The sequence below is a fragment of the Canis lupus genome, chromosome 19 (assembly GCF_011100685.1).
Source record: "Canis lupus familiaris isolate Mischka breed German Shepherd chromosome 19, alternate assembly UU_Cfam_GSD_1.0, whole genome shotgun sequence".
Taxonomy (NCBI): Eukaryota; Metazoa; Chordata; class Mammalia; order Carnivora; family Canidae; genus Canis; species Canis lupus.
Window position 1 is genome coordinate 32780721 of NC_049240.1, and position 24834 is coordinate 32805554.

The window sequence follows — 24834 nt, forward strand, 5'->3', positions numbered from 1 at the left end:
CAACCTACCCCAAAGTGGGTGGACACCAGGAAGGAGGGGCCCGACTGGCCTTTATTCCCCCTCTTTGGCTGTGCAGAACTCCCACATCCACCAAATGACATGCTGGCAGAAATGATCAGCATGAAACTAAATTGTTAATTTCAGCGAAGCCCTCCCTAAAAAATCTCGATCACAGGGATATTCCACCCCATTCACCCTCACAGAAAACTCATGCAAATTTTAAAGCTCAGGAGAGGAAGTTGTGAAATTTCCCTAGAAACTTCTTTGGGTATTAAAAACTTACTAGGAAACAATTCAAATGTCCATTACGAGGTGAATGGATAAAGAAACTGCAGTGTCCACATGATGGAATACTATTCAGTAGCCAAAAGGAAGCACCTAATCTTGGACCATATGGATGGATCTCAGACGCATTGTGCTAAGTGAAAGAAGCCAGACTCAGATGACCATATGCCATATGATTCCATTTATATGGCATTCTGGAAAAGGCAAAGCAATTGGGAAAAATCACCCCCATGGCAAGTAGTTTTCAATCTCAGGAGTATCTCAGGGGCCTCCATGTAGAATGAGGGTAAAATAGCTTTGGGAAGACTCTGAGCCTCCACTGCATTCAGAGAAGCTTCACTTTTATCTATTTTAGGCATTGTGGTTTAGTTCCTTTGAAAAGCTTATTCCATACTTTTAAAAAAGTTTGAATATGCTAAGCCAGATGATACAACTTCTAGAGTCCCAGCAGGAAGGTACAAGTCTCCACTCCTTGTCTAGTCCAAGTAGCTGGGGAACTCCTAGGTGGGAGAATCTGATTAATGTTATGATCTCTTTCCCTTGAGAAATGCACATGTACCCAGAAATTTACATTTTTGCATGTAGTCTCTGGGAGAGTTGTAGACTCCCTGAAGTCCATCCTCAAGGCTCCTAAAACCCCATGAATCTCCAGTTCGTGACTTCTGCCTTGGAGAGTAGGGACCCTATTATACACAATCTTGTATCATCCAGTTCCCATATATCACTTCTCTGTGATTGCTCTGTAACAAGCTATCCCAAGACCTAATGACCTAAAACCATAACAGTTTATCTTTTCTCTCAATTCCTTATGTTAGTTGGTCTCAGTTGGGTGTTCTACTGTCCTATGTGGTGTTGGCTAGGGTTACACATATGGCTGCATTTAGGTCATCTGTGTGCTCTGTTGGGGCTGGCATGTCCAAGATGACCTCAGCCACATGTCTGGAGCCTTGGTCTTGATGGTCACTTGGGGCATCTTAGTTCTTTTCCACAAGGACTGTCTTTCTCCCTCTACATGTGTTTGCTCATCAGTCCGGAGTTAAGCCTGAGTGGCCGGCTTCCAAGGGAGAGATATTGGAAGCTGTCAGGTTTCTTAAAAGCTGAGCCCAGAACTGGCAGGCTCTCTTCCATCACATTCTATTGGTTGAATCAAGTCACAGAGCAGTCCAGATTCCAAAGGAGGGAAAAGAGATGCTGCCTCTTGATGGGTGGAGCCCTGTGTACCTCTGGTGATGGCAGGATTGTTGATGGCCATTGAGGAGACAATTTAGCACACTAGGTTCTTGCAAAGTACAAGAGGACTCATCTTTGTAAAGGATAACCCACTTTGTACCCGCCAGAGCGATGAGATCCAATGGCAGAACCTGAACATTTGCTTCCTGCTTTTGAAGAATTTGTTTTTTAATGTGCTTCTTCTTTTGTGTTACCACAAAGGCCCTCAGAAGGTATATGTACCTCTGTTCCTCAAAGCTTATATTTTTTCCCTCCAACCTTATTGCTCTGCCAATTTCCTGATAACACACCCATATCACCTGCAAACTTTACTGTATGCTTTGGACTTTGGCATATAGTGCATTTTTAAATTTTTTCTCTTCCCAGAAATACATGTCTTTTTTTCCCCTCTAGACAAACTGGATACATCCAAAGGAAAGAAGGCACAACTTCTATTTCAGGAAGCTAGTATAGTTCTACTAAATGGCAATAATTTTGTGATCTTGTTACAAGAACAGCAATTATTCGAAAGCACCAGACCGTCACTGATGCCCCTTCTCCACAGATGATGGAGTGGATGAGGTGGATGAAGCATTGGCTTCCATGGACACCTGAGATGGATGAGCTATCTCACTATCTGCCAAGCTGATTTGTGTTTTTAGCATCCCTGTCCGATTCGAAACATGAGATTTCATTGGGAAGCATTTCCCATCTGCTGGGATAGGATATAATGAAACAGGATCCTACAGCAAACATTCCTGGGAAGCACAGATCCCACCTCTACTGTGTACTTCGAAGTCTATAGTATCTATCCAAACACTTTATTTCAACTGGAAAGCCCCTTCTGCTTCTTCATGTTTCTTTCTACTCCTTGCCTAGAATACTTCCTTCTCTCTCATCTCTTTGCTTCAGCTTGGCCCATTCTTCAAACCCCACCTCAACTAGCCCAGGGAGGTGTTACCATCCTCCCAAATCCATTGGTTCTCAGGATCATGGTGTCATAGAGCTTGAGAGATGGAAAGTTTTTCTGAGCTTCTAGCCCAACTATTCCAAACTCTCCAAGTATTGAAGTCTGAAGAGGGGCCTTGGCTGCATAAGATGATGGGTGGGTCCTATCAGCCAAGTTCAGTACTGGCCACTTCCATTTCAATGTAAAGTCTCCCTTATGCTCTGCTCCAATCTTGTTTTTCCATATAAAATATGATATAGTAATTAAAAAAGATTTCATGCTTAAAACAAAAATAGAAAATCATAGATATAATCCAATTCCTTCTTTTTGTAAATCAGAACGACTGGTCTGCAGACCTGGAGTAAGCTCTTCACCTCTAGATAAGTAGCCAGTTGTGGGTTCAGAACTCAGGTCTTGCCATCTTCACTGACAACTGTCTACCATTTCTAGATCATTCTGGATGAGGACAGGATCCATATATTCTAAAAATGAGAGTAAAGGTCTTGGTACTGCTTTGCTTTGTCTTAAGAAATCTCCTATTTGACTGGGATCTCGCTTCTGCTTTTGCTGGAATTTTCTGTGCTGCTGAAGAACGATTATTGCAGGATTATCTTGTGCTGCGGGACTGTCTCTAGAGCCTGCTGGGAGCTTGTTCTGCTAGCTCAGCTGTTTCTCAGCCTGCCCTGCCTGGATGATGTCAGCTGTGATGTTGTTTCACTCAAGAATCTTCCCTCCCGCTGCTCACTGCCTCAGAGTCTTTTGGTCCAGTTAGCGATGTCTTTATCTTCCCCTCGTTTTTCCTGTTCTCTCCACTTTTGATATCCTTGAGGCTGATGGTGTTTGTCAGGTCTGTCTTTAACTCTGGGGAAAGAGCTGGTGGAGCCATCTGTGGGTTTTGGAGAGCATCCCTGCTTGTAATTATTTTTCCCAGAGTCATCCTTGATGAGGTGAAGGCCCATTGTTGCATTATTACCCATTGTCGCCTGGGCTTTCCCATCATAGAGCGTGTCTTGTGAGGTAACAATAGCATGATGGGTCTCAGAAAAGACAATAGTTGTTGACTTCTTCACAGACAATTCAGTGAAGAAGTTGGCTCCTGGAACGATGCTCGGTTTGGTCCCTCACATCGTTTGGTTGCATAGTTCCCCACGGCGAGAGGAGGATTTTCATCACTTCTCCTCCTCTCAAATGTCAGGGAGCTGTCAGAAGCTGGGAGAAAATGGAGAATGGGCACTTTCTCCGCACAAACAGAAAATCCTTCTCCTAGAATAATGGGCAAAGATGAACTCATCATAAGCCCTCTAAAGCCTTAGTAATTTGGGCTAATCATTGTGAAGGACAGTGAGAATAATTGAACGGGCTAAATCACATTACATTCAGCTCAACAGTTGGAAGAGAGTTTGATGTTAACAGAGCACCAGACAAGGGGTTGAAAAACCAGGTTTTAATCCAAGCTTCGCCATCAACTTGCTGGATGACTTTGGGTGAAATTCTTCCTCTCTTGGTATCTATACTTCCTCACATACAAAATGTGGAGTTTTAAATGATCTCTGAAGACCCATCCACATCTCATAGTCTAGCATTTGAAATATTCATTAAATACCAACTCTGGGCAGGGTGGTATTCTGGGCCCTGCAGGGGAAGCAAAGGAATATGTATACTGGAGCCAGTCTACACCATCAGTTTTTGGTGAAGACCTGCCACTGTGTTCAGTTCAAGCAGAAACAGTTGTGCATCAGGCTAACAAATCATTGGCAAAAGGAATTGGCTTTATTGAAATAGAATGTTTGTAATTAGAACATTAATTGTTTAAATGTAAATGCTTGTTTATGAAGTGCTCAAAAGGACACTTCTCCTAAGTAGGTTGAGCAACCCTCTTGCAATTGTCCTTTGAAGTTGTTTAGCTTCTACTTTTTTTCCTAGATTATTCTTATAACTATTGAGGATTTATGCTCTGCCTCCTTCAGAAAGGACTTGAGACAGCTTAAAGCTGAAAACACACACAGACCATGACAATGAAAAATTTTAAAAGGATTAAAGAAAAGACAACACACAAAGCAATTATAAGTTGGCGGCGGGAGGCGGCGGGGGGCGCGGTTAGGCTTTCCAAATACCTGGAGAAGTTTGTTTCTGCCCTTGATCCCCAGGTTAGCTGCACTGTTTTTCTCTCAAAGCACAAGGGTACCCAGAATGAATAGGGAGTTCAGGGAGTCCAGTCAAGGACCTACTATGTGCATGGTGTCCTGAGAAGCTGGATTTCTTCCCTTAAGGACAAATAGGAAGACAGACCTGCAGACAACTTCTTAGGAGACAATGTGCTTAGTGTACATTTCTCAGGGATCTCCACATTAGTTTTTTTTTTTTTTTTAACGACTTTTTTTGAGGGAGACTAAGAGAGAGAGAGAGCTAGTAGGGGAGGAGCAGAGGGAGAGAGACAGACTCCTTGCTGAGTGCAGAGCCCAATGCGGGGTTCAATCTTAGAATCCTGAGATAGAAAAAAAAAAAACAAAAAAAAAACCCTGAAATCGAGACGAGCTGAAACCAAGAGTCATACGCTTAACCAGCTGAGCCACCTAAGCACCCTCATCTCCACATTATTCTGATTGTGTACCTCCATCAAAAAGCATGTGGGCGTGTACCCCCTTATTATATGTGTATTTATTTGTATATAAGATATATATTTGAACTACGTATTAAGATCTCGTGTAGATCACGTGACATACACAGAAAAGAAATACAAATATTTGAGATAAAAACAAACATAAGGAATTCTGATATTTCCTTCCCTCATTCAAGTGGTGTGGCTTTATTTGGATGTAGTGCTTCTAAGTAGAACAATAGTTGTTTGAATGTTAATAAATGGATGAATGCTTATAAAGTGCTGAAAGAGAATGTCTTCTAAGTGTGTAAATCAACTCACTTGCAATTGCATTTATCCTTATAAGCTGTTTAGCAAATGTGGTCTTTTAAATAAATTCTTCTGGGCAGAGCAGCAATTTCAGATTTATTGCAAAGTTCTAAAAATGTAAAGAGTTACCATATATCCTTCACCCAGTTTCCCCCCAATGCTAACATCTAGCAAATGTCTTTTTTTCATAGATTGTTATTACTTTGAATACTCCCTGGGATATTTGCCCCTAAGGCCATTTTGGGGACTGCTAGCATTTTTCTATATTCTATTTTTTAAAGTAAACATGTAAGTAGAGTATAATATGCATACAGCAAAATGCAAATATCTTGAGTATACACACACACACACAGATACACACACACTCAGCAAAGAGTAGATCTCCAGGTAGCGTGCCCTCAGAGTACTCATGACAGCCAGCAGTGGCTATTCCCTGTGGCCCATAGTCACCCTGAGCAGACCCTGAAGGACAAGATTCCAGCTCTCTTGTTGACAGCAGAACCTTTAGAATCTAGGAAAAAATCCAGTGCAGAAGAGGCACTTAAGAAATACCTAGTGACTGACAAAATTTTCTCCAAGTATCTTAGAAAGTAGAGAGGAGACATATTCAAATGAAAACAAACAAACAAACAAACAAAAACACAAGGCTTTCTTCGTCTCAGAAAAAGGTGGAGATGAATGAAGATTTTGCCATTTATGTAAGATATGGCACCCTAGGTCCACCTTACTCCAGTGATGTTTTGGAGTTCTGTCTAAATGCATGCCCTGATCAGGTGCCAGCCTGGCCCACCTCTCAGCCTGGCTTAGGTACCATGTGGCCAGCATGTGTTTTTCCTGTTAAGGCTTAACTCACACAGGGAAGACTTTCCTGGCCCATACTGGTCTCTTCCTTTCCTGAACTCACTTAAAACTTTCCATCCATACTGACTCCCATAATTGCATTGTCTTCTATCTCCCCTACAGGATCTTGACTGTTTAGTGGGTGAGGCTGTGCTAAATTAATTAGTTTTGTATATGCAATCCTTGCATTGTCAACTAGATAATGAGCTCCTTGAGTATAGGCCAGTGCCTTCTCACTTCCTAGATCATGCAGATTTTACAGCATATCAAATTAAGGTGGTGGAATTCTCAACTGTCATGCATCTGCTATCCAGGAAGTGTGCCACACTGAGGCATCATTGCCTGGTCATTCAACAACCTTCAACAGGTATGCATTAAGTGCCTACTATCTGCAAGGCACTATTTATTGCCCTTAAATATGGTGTGTGTGTGTGTGTGTGTGTGTGTGTGTGTGTGTGTGTGTTAGATGGGGTGGATAGGGACCACCTTTCTGATAAGTCAAGCTGTGAGTAGAGACCTGGATGAAATGAGAAAATGCTCCATGAGGATTTCTGGAGAGCAGTCAAGATGGAAGGAATGGCTGGTGCAAATGTCCAGGGGTAAGAAAGCTCATGCTGAGCCATGAACACTTTCCTTCAATTTCCACATTTTAGAAGAGCTTCAGTTAGCTCCCTGGGACTTGAGAGGGCCCTACATCTCTTTGTACTTTGGAGTCCTTGCCAGTCCATTAGGTGAGTCAACTGGACCAGATTTCCAACCTAACATTTTCGTGACTTGATGGAAAAACTATTACGTGATGGAGAAAACATATTTTCTCTCCTACTAGCTAAGACTTTCTCTCACATACTTCATTTCTCCACCCCTTCCCACACATTATGAACATGCACAAACACATTTGCACACACTCCAGTTGTCTATTTATTTTGCAGTCACACTAAGCAACATACATGAGTGTGATCAATACAACTGTACTGTATGTTCAGAGTTATGCACTGACAGTTGCTCAGTGATCCAAGTTGAATAATGCTGCTGGCACTCTCCATCTGCTTGACAATATGTAGAGAGCTCCTAGGAGTGCTGAGGTTCCTAGACTAGAAGACTTCTAACATGGTCACTTCCCTTGGTGACCTTTCTTATGGACCCCTTTTTCCAAGGTCACATAGGTTCAGCTAAACAGAGACACCTGGGAAATTGGCTTTCACTACATTGTCCCCTCCCACTTCATTTGGGGAGCCATTAGATATCACTGGATTTTACAAATGCCACACTGAAGTTTGGATTACTCCATCCACAGGAATGGTTTCCTTTAATTTAGAACTCTCTGTTCATTTGTATTAAAAGGGAGCATGTGGCTTTGATTTCTTTACACTTAGATCATTAATGATAATTTAGCAGCTAGTTAGCAAACAAGAAGAAACTTCTACCCTCTGCCTTCAGGAACTTTTGGGAGCCTCTGCTTCCCACAGCAATAACTTGCCCTACTCTGACTCTGAGCTGGCCCACATCCCCTAACGGGTGTGGTTCTAATGGGACTGGGGAAACCCTGGCTAGCTGGGGTTTTGGGGGATGATGCCTTGGCATGAATGTCCTGGCTCTCTGGATCCACATTAGAGACTTGCCTCAGGACCAGAGTGAAAGGCAACTGAAGACTATTGCTGCTTCCTTATGATTCCTGGAAATGTTAGATGTCTATTATTTTTCATATCGTGGGGTGTAGTAAATTTTTCAGAATGGGGGAAGCTAATTTCTGTCCTCTTCTTATACAGCTCTGTTCAATCAGGATCATATTCTCAATCCCCCATGAGGAACAGGCAACTACACCAGCCTGCAGCCTACCCAATATTCTCTTCCATCTGACTTCTGACATCATTTATCTCTGTTGACTTTGGATCTCTTCCTCAACTGGATTTTCTCTTCAGGTAGTAGCTCTTACCCATTGTGGTGTCATAGATCCCTGGGCCATCTCTTTCCTGAAAATTGCCCACATATAGAATTCTATAGTTTCAGAGGGACTGAAGGCTTCCTCCATCTTACCTGTGGACTAAGGATACCAGACTAAGCACCCTTAAGAGGAGTGCTTTCTCTGTTTATAGATCCCCCTGGGCCACAGGTAGATGTGGTCCTTCTTCACTATCTTTCCATAGCTGATGCTATTCTTATGGACACTATAATAAATTACTACAAATATGGTGGCTTAAAACAACACAAATATGTTATCTTTCAGTTATGGGTTTATCAGTCTTAAAATGATAGTGTGAACAAGGCTGTGGTCCTTTTGGAGGCTCTAAGAGAAACTCTGTTTCCCGGCCTTTCCCAGCTTCTAGAAGCCACCTGCATTCCTTGGTCCACAGCCCTTCCCTCCATCTTTGAAGACAGCACATAGCATCTTCAATTCTGTCTCTGGCCTCTGCTTCCACTGTCAGATCTTTCTCTCAGACTCTCTTGCCTTTTGATGACATTGGGCTCACTGGGATAATCCAGGATAATCTCCCTATCTCAGGATCCTTCACTTAATCACATCTGCAAAATCCCTTTTATTATGCAAGGTAACAAATTCACAAGGATTAGGACGTGGACTTCTTGGGGGGCCATTATTCAATCCACCACACTGTTATTTAAGCCTCACCTACTGGGAACTCTCTCCAGACCACTCAATATCCAGAATAGGAGAGGCTGGGCCACCTCTTCCTTTATCAAAGCCCTATTTTCTCTCCAAGGTATTATTACTTCTTTTCCTGGTGAATGACCTCCCTTGCAAGCATCCTTGGACTGGGCCAATAACTGAGTGGGATTCTAATGATGCACCTTCTGACTCTTAGTTTCAGGGTACATTTATCACCATCCAGCAATATGGTATTAGTACTGGCATTGGTGGTTAAGATTCAACTATGTTATCGGAATAACTCTTTGATATTGATATGGATGATCAAATGTATTGGCAGATTGCATTAAATCTTCCTCAGGATGGAATATTGATAGAAAGTGATTGGCCTGAGGAAGAACTGGACTTTGCTAACTATTATGCTATGTAGTTCTGTACAAGTTTATTATAAGGTACAAATAGTGGTAAAATAAACAGTCAAATTAGTACACATGCAGTGAGTTCTGTGAGTCCCCCTAGTGAACCAATGGTAGTCTTGGAGACCCCAGAAGTTTCAATTTGTGTCAAAAGTGAGAGTGGTCTTAGGGACTCCCTAACTGTAGGTACACTCTAACTCTCCCCTCAGAAACCTACCTATTCTTTTTTTTTTTAAACATTTTATTTAATTCTTCATGAGAGACAGAGAGAGAGACCGAGACATAGGCAGAGGAAGAAGCAGGCTCCCTGAGGGGAACCTAATGTGGAACTCGATCCCAGGACCCTCAGGATCACAACCTGAGCCAAAGGCAGACACTCAACCACTGAACCATCTAGGTACCCCCCCTACCTATTCATAATGCCACTGTTCAGGCCCTTCTCTCAGCCAGGGCTGAATTGATGCTTGGCAGATTACCTCCTATTCTAGGCCAGCTACTAAAATTTAGCAAAGGCTGTGGTGACTTCAACCCAAAGGAGAAGTTGAGGGTAGGGCTATTTGGCTATGTTTGGCCATGGAAGCAGCAGCATACTGGGGCTTTAGATGACAAGCAGATACTTGCCAATTTCACCCAAGGCAGGCTATGTTTAGGCACACAGCCTATAGGATGAAATAGTATCCAGTTTCTTTGTTTTGTTTGATTAAGTTTTAGAACACATTTGCACATTGAATAGGGCAAACTGACTAGCTCAGATTCTTATGGACAATGCTAAACATGTCCCAACAACAAATATGGTAGCAATGATTATCAAAGAGGACTCACAATGTGTTGGCCATTGCACAGAGTTCCTCACTTGATCCATGCAACAATCTCGCTAATGTACATTACCCAGCCTTCTTTCGTGGAGGAGAACTGAGGCAGAAGAAGCTTTAGTAACTTGCCCAAAGGCTGACTCCAGTGTTGGCACCCATAGTCACTGTGCCTCTTGTCTTTCTTGCATTGTGCTACCCTGTCGATTGTTTCCTTTGGAGAGATTACAGTTAACTAGAGCAGAAAGAGGCACCCAGGAGTCAATAAGGTACTCAATCTGCCTGCATTAAAATGTGGGAAACAATATCTATTGATTGACATGAGGAAGCACAGCCCATGCCCTGAAAAGGAAGGAGGTCACAATGGAATGGGGACACTGGGAAAAGAACAGGTCTCTTGAAAATTTGTTTTATGTCAGGTTCTTGACATAGATGATTTTGTTTCATCTTTGCAGTCCTAGGAGGGATTATTAACTCATTTTACAGATGAAGTAACATTAACTTTAGGTTATAAACCCCTGCTCTAATCAAAGACTATCCTATAGCCTGAATTGTGTCCCCCAAGACCCATATGCTGAAGACGTAATACCTTCAGATACCTCAGATACTTCAATACCTCAGATAGGACTGTATTTGGGGACTGAGTCTTAAAGAGATAACTAAGACTAAATGAGGTCCTGACAGTGGGCTCTGATTCAATATGATTCGTGTTCTTCTAAGAAGAGGACATTTAGATACAAACACAAAAAAAGGGAAGACACAGGAGAAAGGTTGCCATCCACAAGCCAAGGGGATAGACCTCAGAAGAAATGGCTGTGGACAATTTGATAACTCAAATTTCCTGTGAGGAAACAGTTTCTGTTGTTTAAACCAGCCAGCCTGTGCTGCTTTGTTGTGGCAGCCTTTGCAAACTCAGACAAGGTATAATGGAGATCCATCACCAGGTATGACTAATTCTGAAGCTCTGGTTGGCCCTTTCTCTGTTCCCATGGAAAGGATCAGCCATCGACATGGGAGGCAACCAGGCAGGAGCTACATGAGTGATGTGCACAGTGATTAAATGGGATGGCAGGGAAGGTGAGAAGGGTGAGGGTCAGGAAAGGCTTCCCATATGAGGTGAGGATTGAGTCGGGAAGAGAAGTTTGGGAAAGATGCAGATGGGCAGAGGGAAAGGAAGAGGGCATTCCAGGCCACAGGACTGCTGATTTTACTGGATCCTGGAGCCGCCATCCCTGCTGTCTGGATGGACCTTTGGCCAGCTAAGCACACATGTGGACACAGAGCTGAGGAATGTTGGCCCTGATTGAGTATAAGGAGATGATCTGTAAATCAGGAGTCTCTTTTATGGACAACTCCTTCCTCTGAAACCCCAGAAGATGACCAAGAACAAAAAAGCCAGCAGCTTCTCATATTTATTAAGAAGAAGAGAGTACAAGAAGAAGGAACCAAGAGGTACTGGCAGAAAAAGGACCGTTAACCCTAGAACTCTGGGCCTTGGAAAAACAAAGCTGATAACAAGCCAGTCACAAGGTTGAATGCAGAGCATGGGAACAAGTTAGGGGAGGGGTCCCGAGTCTGACACACAATGTATCAAATATAATAAGTCCTGTGAGGCCAATCAAATCCCCTGTCACCCCAACCCCACACTATGCCAAATAGCAAAAGCAGATGTTTTGCAAACTGGTAACAACCCAGAAGTCTTTCCTTGTGATTGGCAAGAGATGCAGGGAGACTGCCGGGAGGGGTGGAGAGACAGGCTTTTGGGAAAGGTCCCAATATTAGTGCACCGGCAACCTTACCCTGAGCTCCTCCAACAACAGAAAAAGAGGGATTCAATTTGGCTTGGGCAAGGAGAGAAGATCTATTGTAACATGGAAGAAATTCAAGCACGATAGGAGAACAAAGCGACATTTCAAATCGCTGTGATTTATCTGGCCCCATAGCCCGACCCATTTCTTTCAAATACCAAGCTGACAGGGCCAATTGCAATACTTCATGGTAGGGTGGGGGTGGGGGCCAGAAGGCCCCTGTTATGCTTTTGGAAATTCAGTCTCTCCACACTTCATCCTGAGCCTTTGGCCTTCCTCTTTCTGGCAGGGGAACACCCCCACCCCCACAGCTTCCAGCACATTCCTGGTGGGAGCAATCACCAGAGAAGTAGCACAAGCTCTCCAAAGTAGCCATGGCATTGTCTTCAGCCTAAAGGCAGCATCCACATAGCGGCCCACATCCATCCCATCCTGTGGCTTTGCAGGGAGATGCTGACGTTTGTGCACTGTTCAAGGCTGGACCAGTAGAAGAGTCTAGGGCTTTGCAAGGGCCCAATGGAGTCAAGTGGTTTGGGTGTAGGCTTCAGGCAATTCATTGGTCCTCTTTGCTTTCCTTTCTTGACTTCTCCAATAAGAGGACATTATATGTGTTCTATGCTTTTTATTTTTGGTATGACATGCAAAAAAAACTCTACATATTTAATGTTAGGACTTGATGAGTTTGGAGATAAGTATACATTCTTAAAATCATCATAACAATCTATGACATAAACAATTCCATCACCTCTCAAAGTTTTCCTGTACCTTTATTATTGTTGTTGTTGTTATTATTTTGTGATAAGACCACTTCACATAAGATTTATCTTCTTAGCAAAATTTTAAGCATATAGTATAACCATTATTAACTATTGGCATAATGCAGAAGATCTGCAGGATTTACTCATCTTGCATAACTAAAACTTTGTATCTTTTGTTTACTCCTCCCTGTCTCTTTCTCTCTCAGCCCATGGTAACTACTGTTTTGTTATCTGCTTCCATGAGATTACTATTTTAGATTCCTCATATAAATGGTATCATATAGTATTTGTCCTTCTGTATCTGGCTTATTATACTTAGCGTAATATCTTCCAAGTTCATCCATGCTATTGCAAATGGCAAGATTTCCTTTTTTTTAAAGGCTGAATAACATTCCCTTGTGAGTACATAACATATTTTCTTTCTTCACTCGTTAGTCAATGGGCATTTAAGTTACTTCCGTGCCTTGGTTACTTATTGTGAATGTTACTGCAATAAACTGTGGATCCTACTTTAATTCTTCTGAATATATAACCCAGAAGTGGGATCCCTGGATTGTATGGTATTTCTATTTTTAATTTTTTGAGGAATCTCAATACTGCCCTCCATAATGGCTGGAACAATTTACCTTCCCACCTATTGCACACCAGAGTTTTCTATCCATATCCTTGCCAACACTTTTTTTTATTATAGTCATCCTAGGGGTGCCTGGGTGGCTCAGTCAGTTAAGTGTCTGCCTTTGGCTCAGATCAAGATCTCAGGGTCCTCAAATCAAGCCCTTGAGTAAGACTTCCTGCTCAGTAGGGAGTCTGCTTTTTCACTCTCTCTCTCTTTCTCCTCTGCCCCTCTGCACCACTTGCTCTCTTTCTCTTTCTCAAATAAATAAATAAAATCTTTTTTTAAATTAATAAAAATAGTGATCCTAACAGATGTGAGGTGACATCCCACTGTGGTTTTGATTTGCATTTTCCTGATGATGAATGATGTTGAGTACCTTTTCATATATCTGTCAGTCATTTGCATGCCTTTTTTTTGAGAAATGTCGATTTGGTTTCTTTGTAGTGTTCTGTGAACTTTATACAATTGCTCCTTCCTTCCTTTATTCTACCTATATATCCTGTGGTGGACACTGGGGTACAGCAAGGAGCACCATAACATCCTTGCTTACATAAGCTTGTCTTTGGAGGGGTGGGCAGTGGGGAGACAAACGATGAGTGAACAAATGTATCACCTGGTTATGATGAGGACAGAGTAAGTTGAAACTCTGGAGGGTCTCTGAGCAGATTTTCAGTATAACTGTGCCTGTGGATAGCGGTGTCCTGTTGTTATTGGAGAACAGTTGGATGAGGAAACTTTTTGACTCCTGGTGGGCAGAAATGAACTTGATTGAACATTCTCTTCTAAAGGCAAGCCAGAACAGGCATGAATAAGATAATTCTGGCGGTTTTGTTAAGGAATCTATTGCGGGGCTGTTTTATTGAAACAAATCCAGGAGTATAAAAGGTGTTTCAGCTTCAATGGCATTATCACCATGCATGTTCCAGTCATATTCTCATGCAAGTCTATCATCCTAGTTCTTGCACTGAAATCTGGGCTCAAATCTCTTATTGATTGGAAGAGAACTGACATTTTTTAGTTGTTTTCCAAGCTAATACAAAATGATAATCAAGGCCTTATATAATTTCACCTAATCTTCACCTCAGCTGCATGAGATAGATGTTGGTATATAGCTTTATAGATGAATGATATTCAATAATCTGTCCAAACTTAGTCAGTTACTAAGTGGTAAAAGTTGATATTTGAATACTAAATCCTTTGGCTCTTGTCTTAACAAAATGCTTATTAATTTGAGGTAATGAAATTGAAAATTGAACAGTGGTCCAAGGAAAACACATTTTTCATCTACCATGATTTCTGGATGGCTGGTGTCTATTTTGCCATAACTGAAACCATTTTATTTATTGCCTATTGATTTCTGGCTTTCCATGTTGCAGCTGCCAGAAAGTTGTCTGAAAGTCTCTTAGAAAGATCTCAAGACAGAGTGCTGTTGTTCTGTTCAAGCATCACATTAATTATAACAACAATCTCTACTGGCCAGTGTTGACCTGAGGGTCACCAAAATAAGAGCTGGTGAGTTCTCAGAGGGAAAACATCAGACAAATCTAATTTCTTTCCTGAGGATTGAATTTGTGAAACACATAGGAATTTATATTCATGGGCATTATTGTAGATGAGATGCATCTAAATATTAGAAATTGTTGACAATATCTCTTAGAATCATACCTGCACATTTAGGTTCTTTCATGGTCAATGGAAATTTTTACCTTAGGGATGCCTCTGTAGCTCAGTTGAGCATCTGCCTTTGGCTCAGGACATGATCCTGGGGTCCTAGAATCAAGTGCTGCATCAGGCTCACTGCAGGGATCCCGATACAGGACTCTATCCTGAGACTCCAGGATTGTGCCCTGGGCCAAAGGTAGGCACTAAGCCACTGAGCCACCCAGGCATCCCCAAAAATAAAATCTTAAAAAAAAAAAAAAGAAAGAAAGAAAGAAAGAAAGAAAGAAAGAAAGAAAGAAAGAAAGAGACATTTTCACCTTAAAGTTAAATGCCTTCCTCTCATTCTGGTATCTTAACTCCCTCTTTCCTATCATTGCCAAATTTCTTAAAATATTTTTAATATTCATTTTATCAAATTTTCAGTGTTTTTCTTGAAATCTATTACAGTTAGATCTTTGCCTCATAACTTAGTCTTTAAGGTTCTCAATGGACAAAGTGAGATTCATTCCTTTTACCTCCCTGGAGGTCAGTATTTGACATTAGTGATGCACCCACACTTCCTAAAACTTTTTCTTTGCTCCCAAAGACATAACTATTATTTGTGTCACTTGGATGGCTACAAGTAGTCCTCTCTTTGCATGGCTCCAATATATATAAGTTTCTGTTTCCATAGTTTAGTTAAATAACACCAGCCCCAAAAAGATGGCTCAAGCTTTGGTTATCACGATCTGTGAATTATGAATGATTGTGTAAACTTCACAGTTAGCTCTTAAGTCCAAAAATACAGATATGTATCATGATTAGAAATGCACATCATATATTTTAAAGTCTGCCATCATGGTGTATCTATTATTCACTTTATGCACAGACAGCAAAACATGTAGTTGTGTCACCTCCTTGTCTCCCAGTGATAAACCTACATGGTATTTTACAAAATAGATAATCAAAAGCAGAAATTGCCAGCAAAGATAAAAGTGAAGCAAAAAAAAGCCCCTCTAAAATATGACAATACTTGAGTAAAACATGAATGAAATGTAAGTGGACAAAATAGCTGACGGGAGGCATGTTCCACTGCTGCTTATAGGGAAACCTAGGCATGTGGCCCGAGGAACTTAGTGAAGACAAACTTACTGACATAAATGAGGAAAATGGTTGTCACAAAAAATAAGATGATGTCCGGGAGAAGTGATGCTAGCAAGGAACTTCACACTGAAGGAACTTTCAGAGATATTTCACAGTATTGAAAGCACCAAGGATAAAGTGTTAGCAGCTGACCCAAACTTAGAAGGGAGTATGAAAACTGGCCAAAGCTTAGAAAAAAAAAAAAAGACTACCTCTATATCAAGTTATATAAGTAGAAGAAGGCAATCTCTTGATAAGCTCTTTTTTTTCCTGTCAGGTAAGATACTTTAATTCCCTTCAAATGTTTTAAGTTACGATTTTTTTTTTTGCAGTTTTATACCTTTATTTGACAATCAGTGATTAGTTCTCATCCACATTAACAGTCTATAGATTTTTGAAAGCGGTGACAGGTAAGTAGGTAACCAGCGTGTAGAGCTTGTTTGGTGAATCTTCATCCTCCTTACGTTTTCTGGATAACTGCACATGGATACGGTATGGAACGTTCCTTATTCCTTTGGCCCAGACAGCTTTGTTGAGCCTGGTGTCAATGTGCACATCTGGAGTTCCCATCTCCTTCATGGCAAATTTCCGAATCTCTTTGAGTGCCCGAGGGGCACGCTTCTTGAAACCCACTCCATGGATACGTTTGTGAATGTTGATGGTGTATTCTCTGGTCACTACCTCACTGATGGCAGAATGGCCCTTCTTCTCACCACCCTTCTTTGCGGGAGCCATTCTGCCGGGCCCTAGTTGGGTAAGTTACAATATATTAAATAAATGCGAGTTTTCCTATATTCTCATTTCTTATATGTTTATAGCCTACAATAAGTGTTTCTAATAGTTTCACGAAAAAATTTTTAAAAGTCACAGAACAATTGTAATTGATTTCCTAGATTGTTAGTATTTGTGTGAATGCAGCTTGCCCAGTCTTTTTTATAGTCCTTTACTATCACACAAAGCAAGAACTGCCAGTATGAGGTACCTCCAAGTTAATACAACTATACTTTTACACACTACCTTAACCTCAAACCATCCTCATCTCTTGCATTCTTGAGTTCAGTTATAATGAATAGGGTACAGGGGGTAGCCAGTAAATGTACTTTCCTTTTCTATTTACCCTATTTTCTAAGGCATCATAGACTCCTCTATTGCACACCCTTGCTTCTAATTAACCCTAAATTCTGTCCAGTATGTGTCCTAAACTTGGCTTGAATTTGACCCAATTTCCATTCCCACAGTTTAGCTTCAGTTTAAGTTCTTATAGTCACTCTCCTGTGACCACCTCCTGATTGTTCTTCCATCTACCAGTCTATTTTATCTACCCATACACTTCTCTCACAAATGCCAGAACCATTGATCTAAAAAAATAGTCCAGTTACACAAACCGTCCAGTTTGCAAAACACTACTGTTGATTGTCTTCTGTCTTTGATGAGCCTAACTTTTCAGTATTTCTCAAATAAATCCTGCCTCTTTATACCTCCATGCCTTTCCTCATGATGTTTCCTCCTTCTGGGAGGTCTTCTCCTTTTCTGGGCTGACTCCATTTATACATACTTTAAGATCCATTACAAGTGTTTCCCATCTGAGCAAAAGTCTTTTCAGTGTTACCAAGTTACTTAGTTACTGCTTTGTCTGCAGTTCTACAATGCTTTATTTATAATTCTATGATGTACCAGTCATGGAGTAACATTTATTTGTTTATTTGTATACCCACATTTCCTGATAGACTCTAACTCTTCAGGGTGAAAACCTTGTCTCATTCCATGCTGCAGTGCAAGAAAAGCACAAAAGCAATAATAACACCAGTGTCAATATCATATACTCCTTATAATATACATATTTCCATTAAATGTATTTCTACCAAACTACTAATCAATGATGTACAATCTCTATTTGATAGGTTTAGCTAAAGTGTGCCAGCACATATAGGAAGGTATTGTTTGAAACCCAAAAGTTGAAGTAGCTTCTTTTAGACACCAGTAACTCCAATACATGCATTTAAGTCTTAGATGTTTCTACAAAACAAATAGTTCAGTTTTCAGGACGCACATTGAAATTTAAACACACCTTTCATGCATCAGGCCCTTGGTGGGTAATCCCATCCCTTTGCCAGTGACCTCCCCTTTCAGAAGATTCCTCTCTGGGAGCCCCTCTATGAACAAGGTCTGACCAGCGGCTCCTGCCTGGGAGTGTCCTGGGACATGTTTATGTGGTACAAGCAAAGGAAAAGCAGAGAAACACATTCCTGTCTGTTGCTCAGAATATAAATCTGTCACAGGAGCCTTCCAAAGACAGTTTGGCCAAGGAGTAATGAAGTGAGGGAATCTGTAGGTGACCAGGGATGACACAGTAAACTCCAAATAATTCAATATGATTAGGGAATTAGCAAGGACCTAGGCGAGCTGGTGAGAAGAGATGCGTAAATTTCCCCTGGCGTAAATGAGCGGGAACTCAGCCTATCCAGGAAAGGGAGGCGACTGTTCTCTAAAGCTGGCTCAGATTTTAAAAGCTCTACATCTTTAAACAAATCCAAAGGATTAGCCTTTGAAGATGAAGTCAGTATTGACAAAGAAGAGGTGGGTCGACAGAACCACAAAAGGTTCTGTCTGCAGACTGGCTGGGAACACGGGCGTGGCTGCTGCCCCAGAGGCTGGTGCAGGGAGGTGGGTCAGCGCAGCAGAAGCTGGGATTCTCTACGTGGCTGCAGTTCCGTTTTTAACACTGTGCGGGGAATCCGGGAATCCCTGACCACCTCGGACACACCAACCTTTCTTTGAACTATAGGCTTTGTTTCCTCCCCACCCCACCTCCAGACCAAATCTCCAAAAATATTATTCATCGTATTCATAATGTTAATAACAATGCTTCAAAAACATATTTTAGTTTTCATTGTGCTTTTATGCATATTTATCTCATTTGTGTCTCTTAATAACCCAGTAGATAGGAAGATAGATTAGACACTGACCTTTTAAAAATTGCTTAGTTCCTCCTTAGATTTTTCTCTATCTGCAAAATATCATATGTTCATTTAACAAACTTGAGAAAATATAGGTGTGGATTAAGAAAAAAATTTCAATCACCTGTAACCCCTTCATAAAGCTACATGTCCTTTTAATTTCATATACCACTTTATATTATACATACTATTTCATAGCTTGTGACATATTTTTCAATTTTTAAAAATTTTGAAAATATTTATCTATCAGTAAATACACAATTACATAATTTTAAAAAATTGAAACCTAGTTGGCACACACTGTTACATGAGTTTCAGGTATACAACATAGTGATTGGATAAGTCTATATATTATGTTATGCTAAACACAACTGTAGCCAGCCACCATCAGTGCTCCTACAATGCTATTATGGTATTATTGACTGTATTCCCTAGGCTGTAACTTTCATCCTTTGATTTATTCATTCCATAACAGGAAGCCCGTACTTCCCATTCCCCTTCACCCATTTTGCCCATTCCTGCACTCCCCATTAGGTAATATTTTTAAATGTCTGCATATAGGTACTATTATGTTGAATCAATATGCTTTGATTAATTTAACTGATCCCTTTGTGCTGGATACTTGAATCATTTTCAATGTTCACTGTTGAATATAATTATTAAAATTGTTTTTCCATATGAATAAATCAAATTGGTTATTATTCTATCATTATGTAGAAACATACATAGAAATTACATGATTAGTAAAATAGTATGACATTAGATAAATATTAACATTTGAAGTAACAATTTGTTAACATCCTTGTGACTAAGTCATCAGGCCTTTCAAAGATTATTTCTTGGGTCCTTAAAATTGGATGGATTCTGCTTTCATGCAGGTCTTCCAGAGCTTTCAGTCAAGGAAAAGGAATCTCTGTCTTCACCCTGGAATTGCAAACTGTCTTTGTACGCACCCACGATTGTGTCTCATCCTTCCTCAGTTTTAGATGCCATCCAGCTACTAACATTTTCAACAGTAGTTCAAAAACCAATTTCCCAATGGTCACATATACCAGGCAGTATGTAATTATATACTGGCACATACAGCACACGCCCAAGAACTGGTCCCTGCCTCACATTGCATGCAGTTCAGCTAAGAATACAAACAGGAGAAGAATGATTAGAAGTCAAATTTATAGGAACTCCTGAGTGGCTCAGTGGTTGAGCATTTGCCTTTGGCTTAGGACGTGATCCCGGGGTTCTGGAATCGAGTCCCTCATCGGGATCCCCAAGAGAGGCTGCATCTCCCTCTGCCTATGTCTCTGCCTCTTTCTCTATGTCTCTTATGAATAAATGAATAAAATATTTAAAAAAGAAGTCAGATTTATAAATGCTGTGATGTAGAGAAGACATGGAGGTCATATCACTGCAGAGAGAAGTTTCTAACCCAGATTGAGAAGTTGAAGAAGCTAATTGGACAAAAGATGAGGTATATGTGCTGCATTTACACTGATGACTGTGAATTAGCCAGGATGTGGAGGGGGCTGGCACTGGGAGTGGGGGATGTCTCAGGCAGAGGAAATCATTTTTACTATGTTCCAAAGGGGATGTAAGGATGACTCATTTATTGGTGCTCTTATTCTCTGTGGCTGCTTGATAAATACAGCTCAAGCATGGAGAAGAAACAGGATGTGGGTACAATGTCAGTGGTGAGTCAGTATGAGAGCCTCTAGTCCTTATAGTTGATTTGGGGTGCCTCGGCCCCAAATTGTATCCCAGCATGTAATAAGAACCTGCAGATGAGAGTTATGTCACTGTCAGTAATGCTTGAAAAGTTTTGAAAATATTTGAGGTGGTCAAATGATAAACTTATTTTTGTTAATGGGGCAAGAATATTTCAAGACACTTTGTACTAGTAGACTGCATTGACTCAGTTAATTCTAGAACATGTTGCTAAATAAGTGGTTTGTGGGCATTTTGAAAATCATATGATAACTTCTTGCCATCTGTATAGATTCACTAGGAATATGTCACACCAAACTAATCTCATTGCAAAGTTAGAAGATTCTAATTTCAGAAAAGCATATGGGACAAAATGTTAAACCTGAAGAGAAGTATAGAAAACAGAGATGACACTATAAAAACAGTCTAGTTGCAAACTTAGATTGCCTTAATGTTAGTTTGTAGTTCCTGTTAGGGGAGAATTGATCATCCTGTGTTTGATCACTGCATCTGAAACAGTGGATTTTAGTGTAGCTAGCATTTTTTCATTTTATTTTTTTAAATTTAAGTTAATTAACATAAAATGTATATTAGTTTCAGAGGTAGAGTTCAATGATTCATCTTTTTTAAAAAAGATTTTATTAATTTATTCATGACAGACACACACACACAGAGGCAGAGACATAGGCAGAGAGAGAAGCAGGCTCCATGCAGGGAGCCTGATGTGGGACTCGATCCTGGGACTCCAGGATCATGCCCTGAACCAAAGGCAGATGCTCAACTGCTGAGCCACCCAGGCTTCCCTCATCAGTCTTATATAACATCCAGTACTCATTCCATCAAGTGACTTCCTTCATATCCATCATGCAGTTATACCACGCCCCCCACCTCCCTTCCAGTGACCCTCATGTTTTTTCCTAGAGTTCAGAGTCTTTTATGGTTTGTCATCCTCTCTGATTTCATCATTTTTATTTTTCCCTCTCTTCTTCTGTGATCCTCTGTTTTGTTTCTTAAATTCCACATATCAGTGAGATCATATAATTGTCTTCCTCTGATTGACTTATTTTGTTTAGCATAATACCCTCTAGTTCCATCTACATTGTTGCAAGTGGTAAGATTTCATTTCTTTTGATGACTGAGTAGTATTCCATTGTATACATATACCACATCTTCTTTATACATTCATCTGTTGATGGACATCTGGGATCTTTCCATAGTTTGGCTATTGTGGACATCGCTGCTATAAGCATTGGGGTTCAGGTGCCCCTTTGGATCATTACATTTGTATCTTTGGGGTAAATATCTAGTAGTATAATTCCTGAGTTGTACGGTAGCTCTACTTTCAACTTTTTGAGGAAACTCCTTACTGTCTTCCAGAGTGGCAGTATCAGCTTACATTCCCATCAACAGTGTAAAAGGGCCCCCTTTCTCTGCATCCTCACCAACTTCTGTCCATTCCTGACTTGTTAATTTTAGTCATTCTGACTGGTGTGAGGTGGTAATCTCACTGTGGTTTTGATTTGTATTTCCCTGTTGCTGACTGATGTTGAGCATGTTTTTATGTGTCTGTTGGCCATTTGTATGTCTTTTTTTAAAAGATTGTATTTATTTATTTGAGACAGAGAGAGAACACAAGCAGGAGGAGCAGCAGGTAGAGGGAGAGGGAGAAGCAGGCTTCCCACTGAGCAGGGAGCCCGATGTGGGGCTCAATCCCAGGACATTGGAGAAATGTCTATTTAAATTTTCTGCCCATTTCTTGATTGGATTATTTGTTCTTTTCGTGTTGAGTTTGATAAGTTCTTCATAGATTTTGGCAATTTGAGGAGGAATGCAGATGTGCCAGTGCTCAGAGATGAAGAATTGGGATACAGTGCCATGTAGGGATGGCAGTAGGGTTATTGTGTGTGAAGAGAAACTTACAGAGAACATGAAGACAGTCTTTAAATTTTTAAACTTTTGGGGTGCGTCAGTGGCTCAGTTGGTTAAGCATCCAACTCCTGATTTCTGCTCAGGTTGTGATCTCAGGGTCCTGGGATAGAGCCCCATGCTGGGCTCTGTGCTCACCAAACAGTCTGCTTGTCCTTCTGCCCCTCCCTCAGCTTGTGTGCACTCTCTCTCAAATAATAAATAAATAAACAAATAAATAAATAAAATGTTTAAAATTTCTTAAATCTGTCAGCATTTTTTTCACCAGTTTTATAAAATTCTCAACCATTTTTGTCTTTAAATATTGCTTCTGCCCCTTTCTCTCTTTTCTCCTTCTAGGACTCCAGTGAACGATTTGGCTATTAAACCTATCATTTGGGGTTTTATTATGTGGTTTTGCAGTTATAGTTATAGAATTCCCATTCCATTTTACATTATTTCGTATGTTTTCAGTTCTGTGATGAAATTTTTAATTCTCTTTTTATCTTCCTCAACACCAAAGGCATTGTTGTTGAAAGGCTTTATCTAATAAGTTCAATAACTGGACACCTTATAGATCTAATTCTATCTTCTGTTATTTCTATTTATTACTGATCTTTTTTGCCTTATATCTTTGTAGACCTACTTTTCTTTTGATTGTGTTTTCAACATTGTACTAAAAATATTTTTGTGGAAAGAGTGGTGGAACCAGAGATGATATATTTCTCTAGCAAGTGTTTTTCTGTTAGTGCTGAAAGAAACCAGGGGAACTAGCAGTCAGTGGTCACCTTAATCCAGCTTAACAGCCTGAATGGCCCTTAAAATCTCATAGTCCATTCAGATGACATGAGGCTGTCCATGTAAGGACAGGTTTATTTTGATTCACCTTTATTTTTAGGATTATAATGTAAAATATGGGGATTTGTTACCTCCCCATCATTCCCCCTTGGCTGGCTCTGGATTTAACTCTTGCCCCTTTAGCCCCATGAGGCTAAAAACTGGGGGAGTACTGCTTAGCCTCACTACCCTGCATCCAGAGTCAACATCTGCTTTCACGGGAAATACAGCCCCTACCAAAATTATATCTCTAGATTTCCATTTTCTTCTGGATCTTGGCCTGGAACGTCTCCATTACTTCAGTAGCTTTGAAAACACTTCACTCATCTCTTCTTATTTTCTGTAGGAGGATTGGTCCTAATTACCAAGTGTGTAATTACTAGAAGCCATTAAGTGAGAGAATAGATTTGTTCTGTTTTGTCCGGTGGTTGGATGAAATCTGATGGATGAAATTTACAAAGAGGCCAATTTCTACTATACCAAAGGAATAACTTTAACTTCCTAGCAATTATCCTAACAATAATAAAATGGGCAGCTTATGAAATTGAGAGATTTCTGTCATGTCTTAGTTAAAATGATGCTTTGTCAACATCATTTCTTTTGGGAAATCTTTAGTGGCAGAGGGAGGGTAACTTGTATCCTGTGGGATTGTTTAAATATGGAACACATGAGATTTATTTGACATTTTCTGAACCTAAGACAAATCTCAGCCTAACTTAGTCCAAACAGAATTCTGGTTTTCTCCTCCATCTCTGTAATGGCACCAGGACTGCACCCCCTCTCAAATGTTCAGGCTTCAAACCCAGGAGTAGCCTTCATTATTACTCTTTCCTTCACATTCCACATCTGATTCATTAATAAGAATTGTCAGTTCTCCTCCAAAATGTATCTTGGACCTGACTACTTCACTTCTCATCCACAACCCTAATCTAAACTACTATATTAGTGTGCTAGAGTTGCCATAACAAAGCACCACAGACTGGGTGGCTTAAGCAACAGAAAGGTATTGTCTTATAGTACTAGATATAGAAATCCAAGATCAAGGTGCCAGCAAGGTTGGTTTCTTCTGAGGCCCCTCTCCTTGGTAGTAGATAGCCATCTTCTCCCTGTGTCTTTACATGGTCTTCTTTCTATACCTGTCTGTGTTCTAATCTTTTCTTATGAAGTCATCAGCCACACTGGTTTAGGATCTGCCCCCAATGACTCCACTTTACTTTAATTACCTCTTTAAAGACCCTATTTCCACATACAGTCACATTCAGAGGTACTTCAGGTTAGAGCTTTAACATGAATTTGGGGGGACACAGCTCAGCCCATAACAGCTACCATCTTTCTTTGCTCTGACAAAACAATAGGTTCCTTCCATTTCTTTTGGCTTCATTCTCCCTCAGCCCCAACCAACCACTTAGCAACCAGAGCGATTTTTCTGAAGTGCAAATTATGTCACATT

At 40.6% G+C, this 24834-nt stretch overlaps 1 protein-coding gene across 1 annotated transcript; it reads right to left on the bottom strand.

Moving 5' to 3' along the window:
- Nucleotides 1-16368: 16368 nt before the first annotated feature.
- Nucleotides 16369-16719, bottom strand: LOC100683928 (60S ribosomal protein L31-like). Its single transcript, XM_038564529.1, has one exon. The coding sequence runs from the start codon at nucleotides 16717-16719 to the stop codon at nucleotides 16369-16371; it is 351 nt and encodes a 116-aa protein (XP_038420457.1).
- Between the last annotated feature and the right edge of the window lie 8115 nt (nucleotides 16720-24834).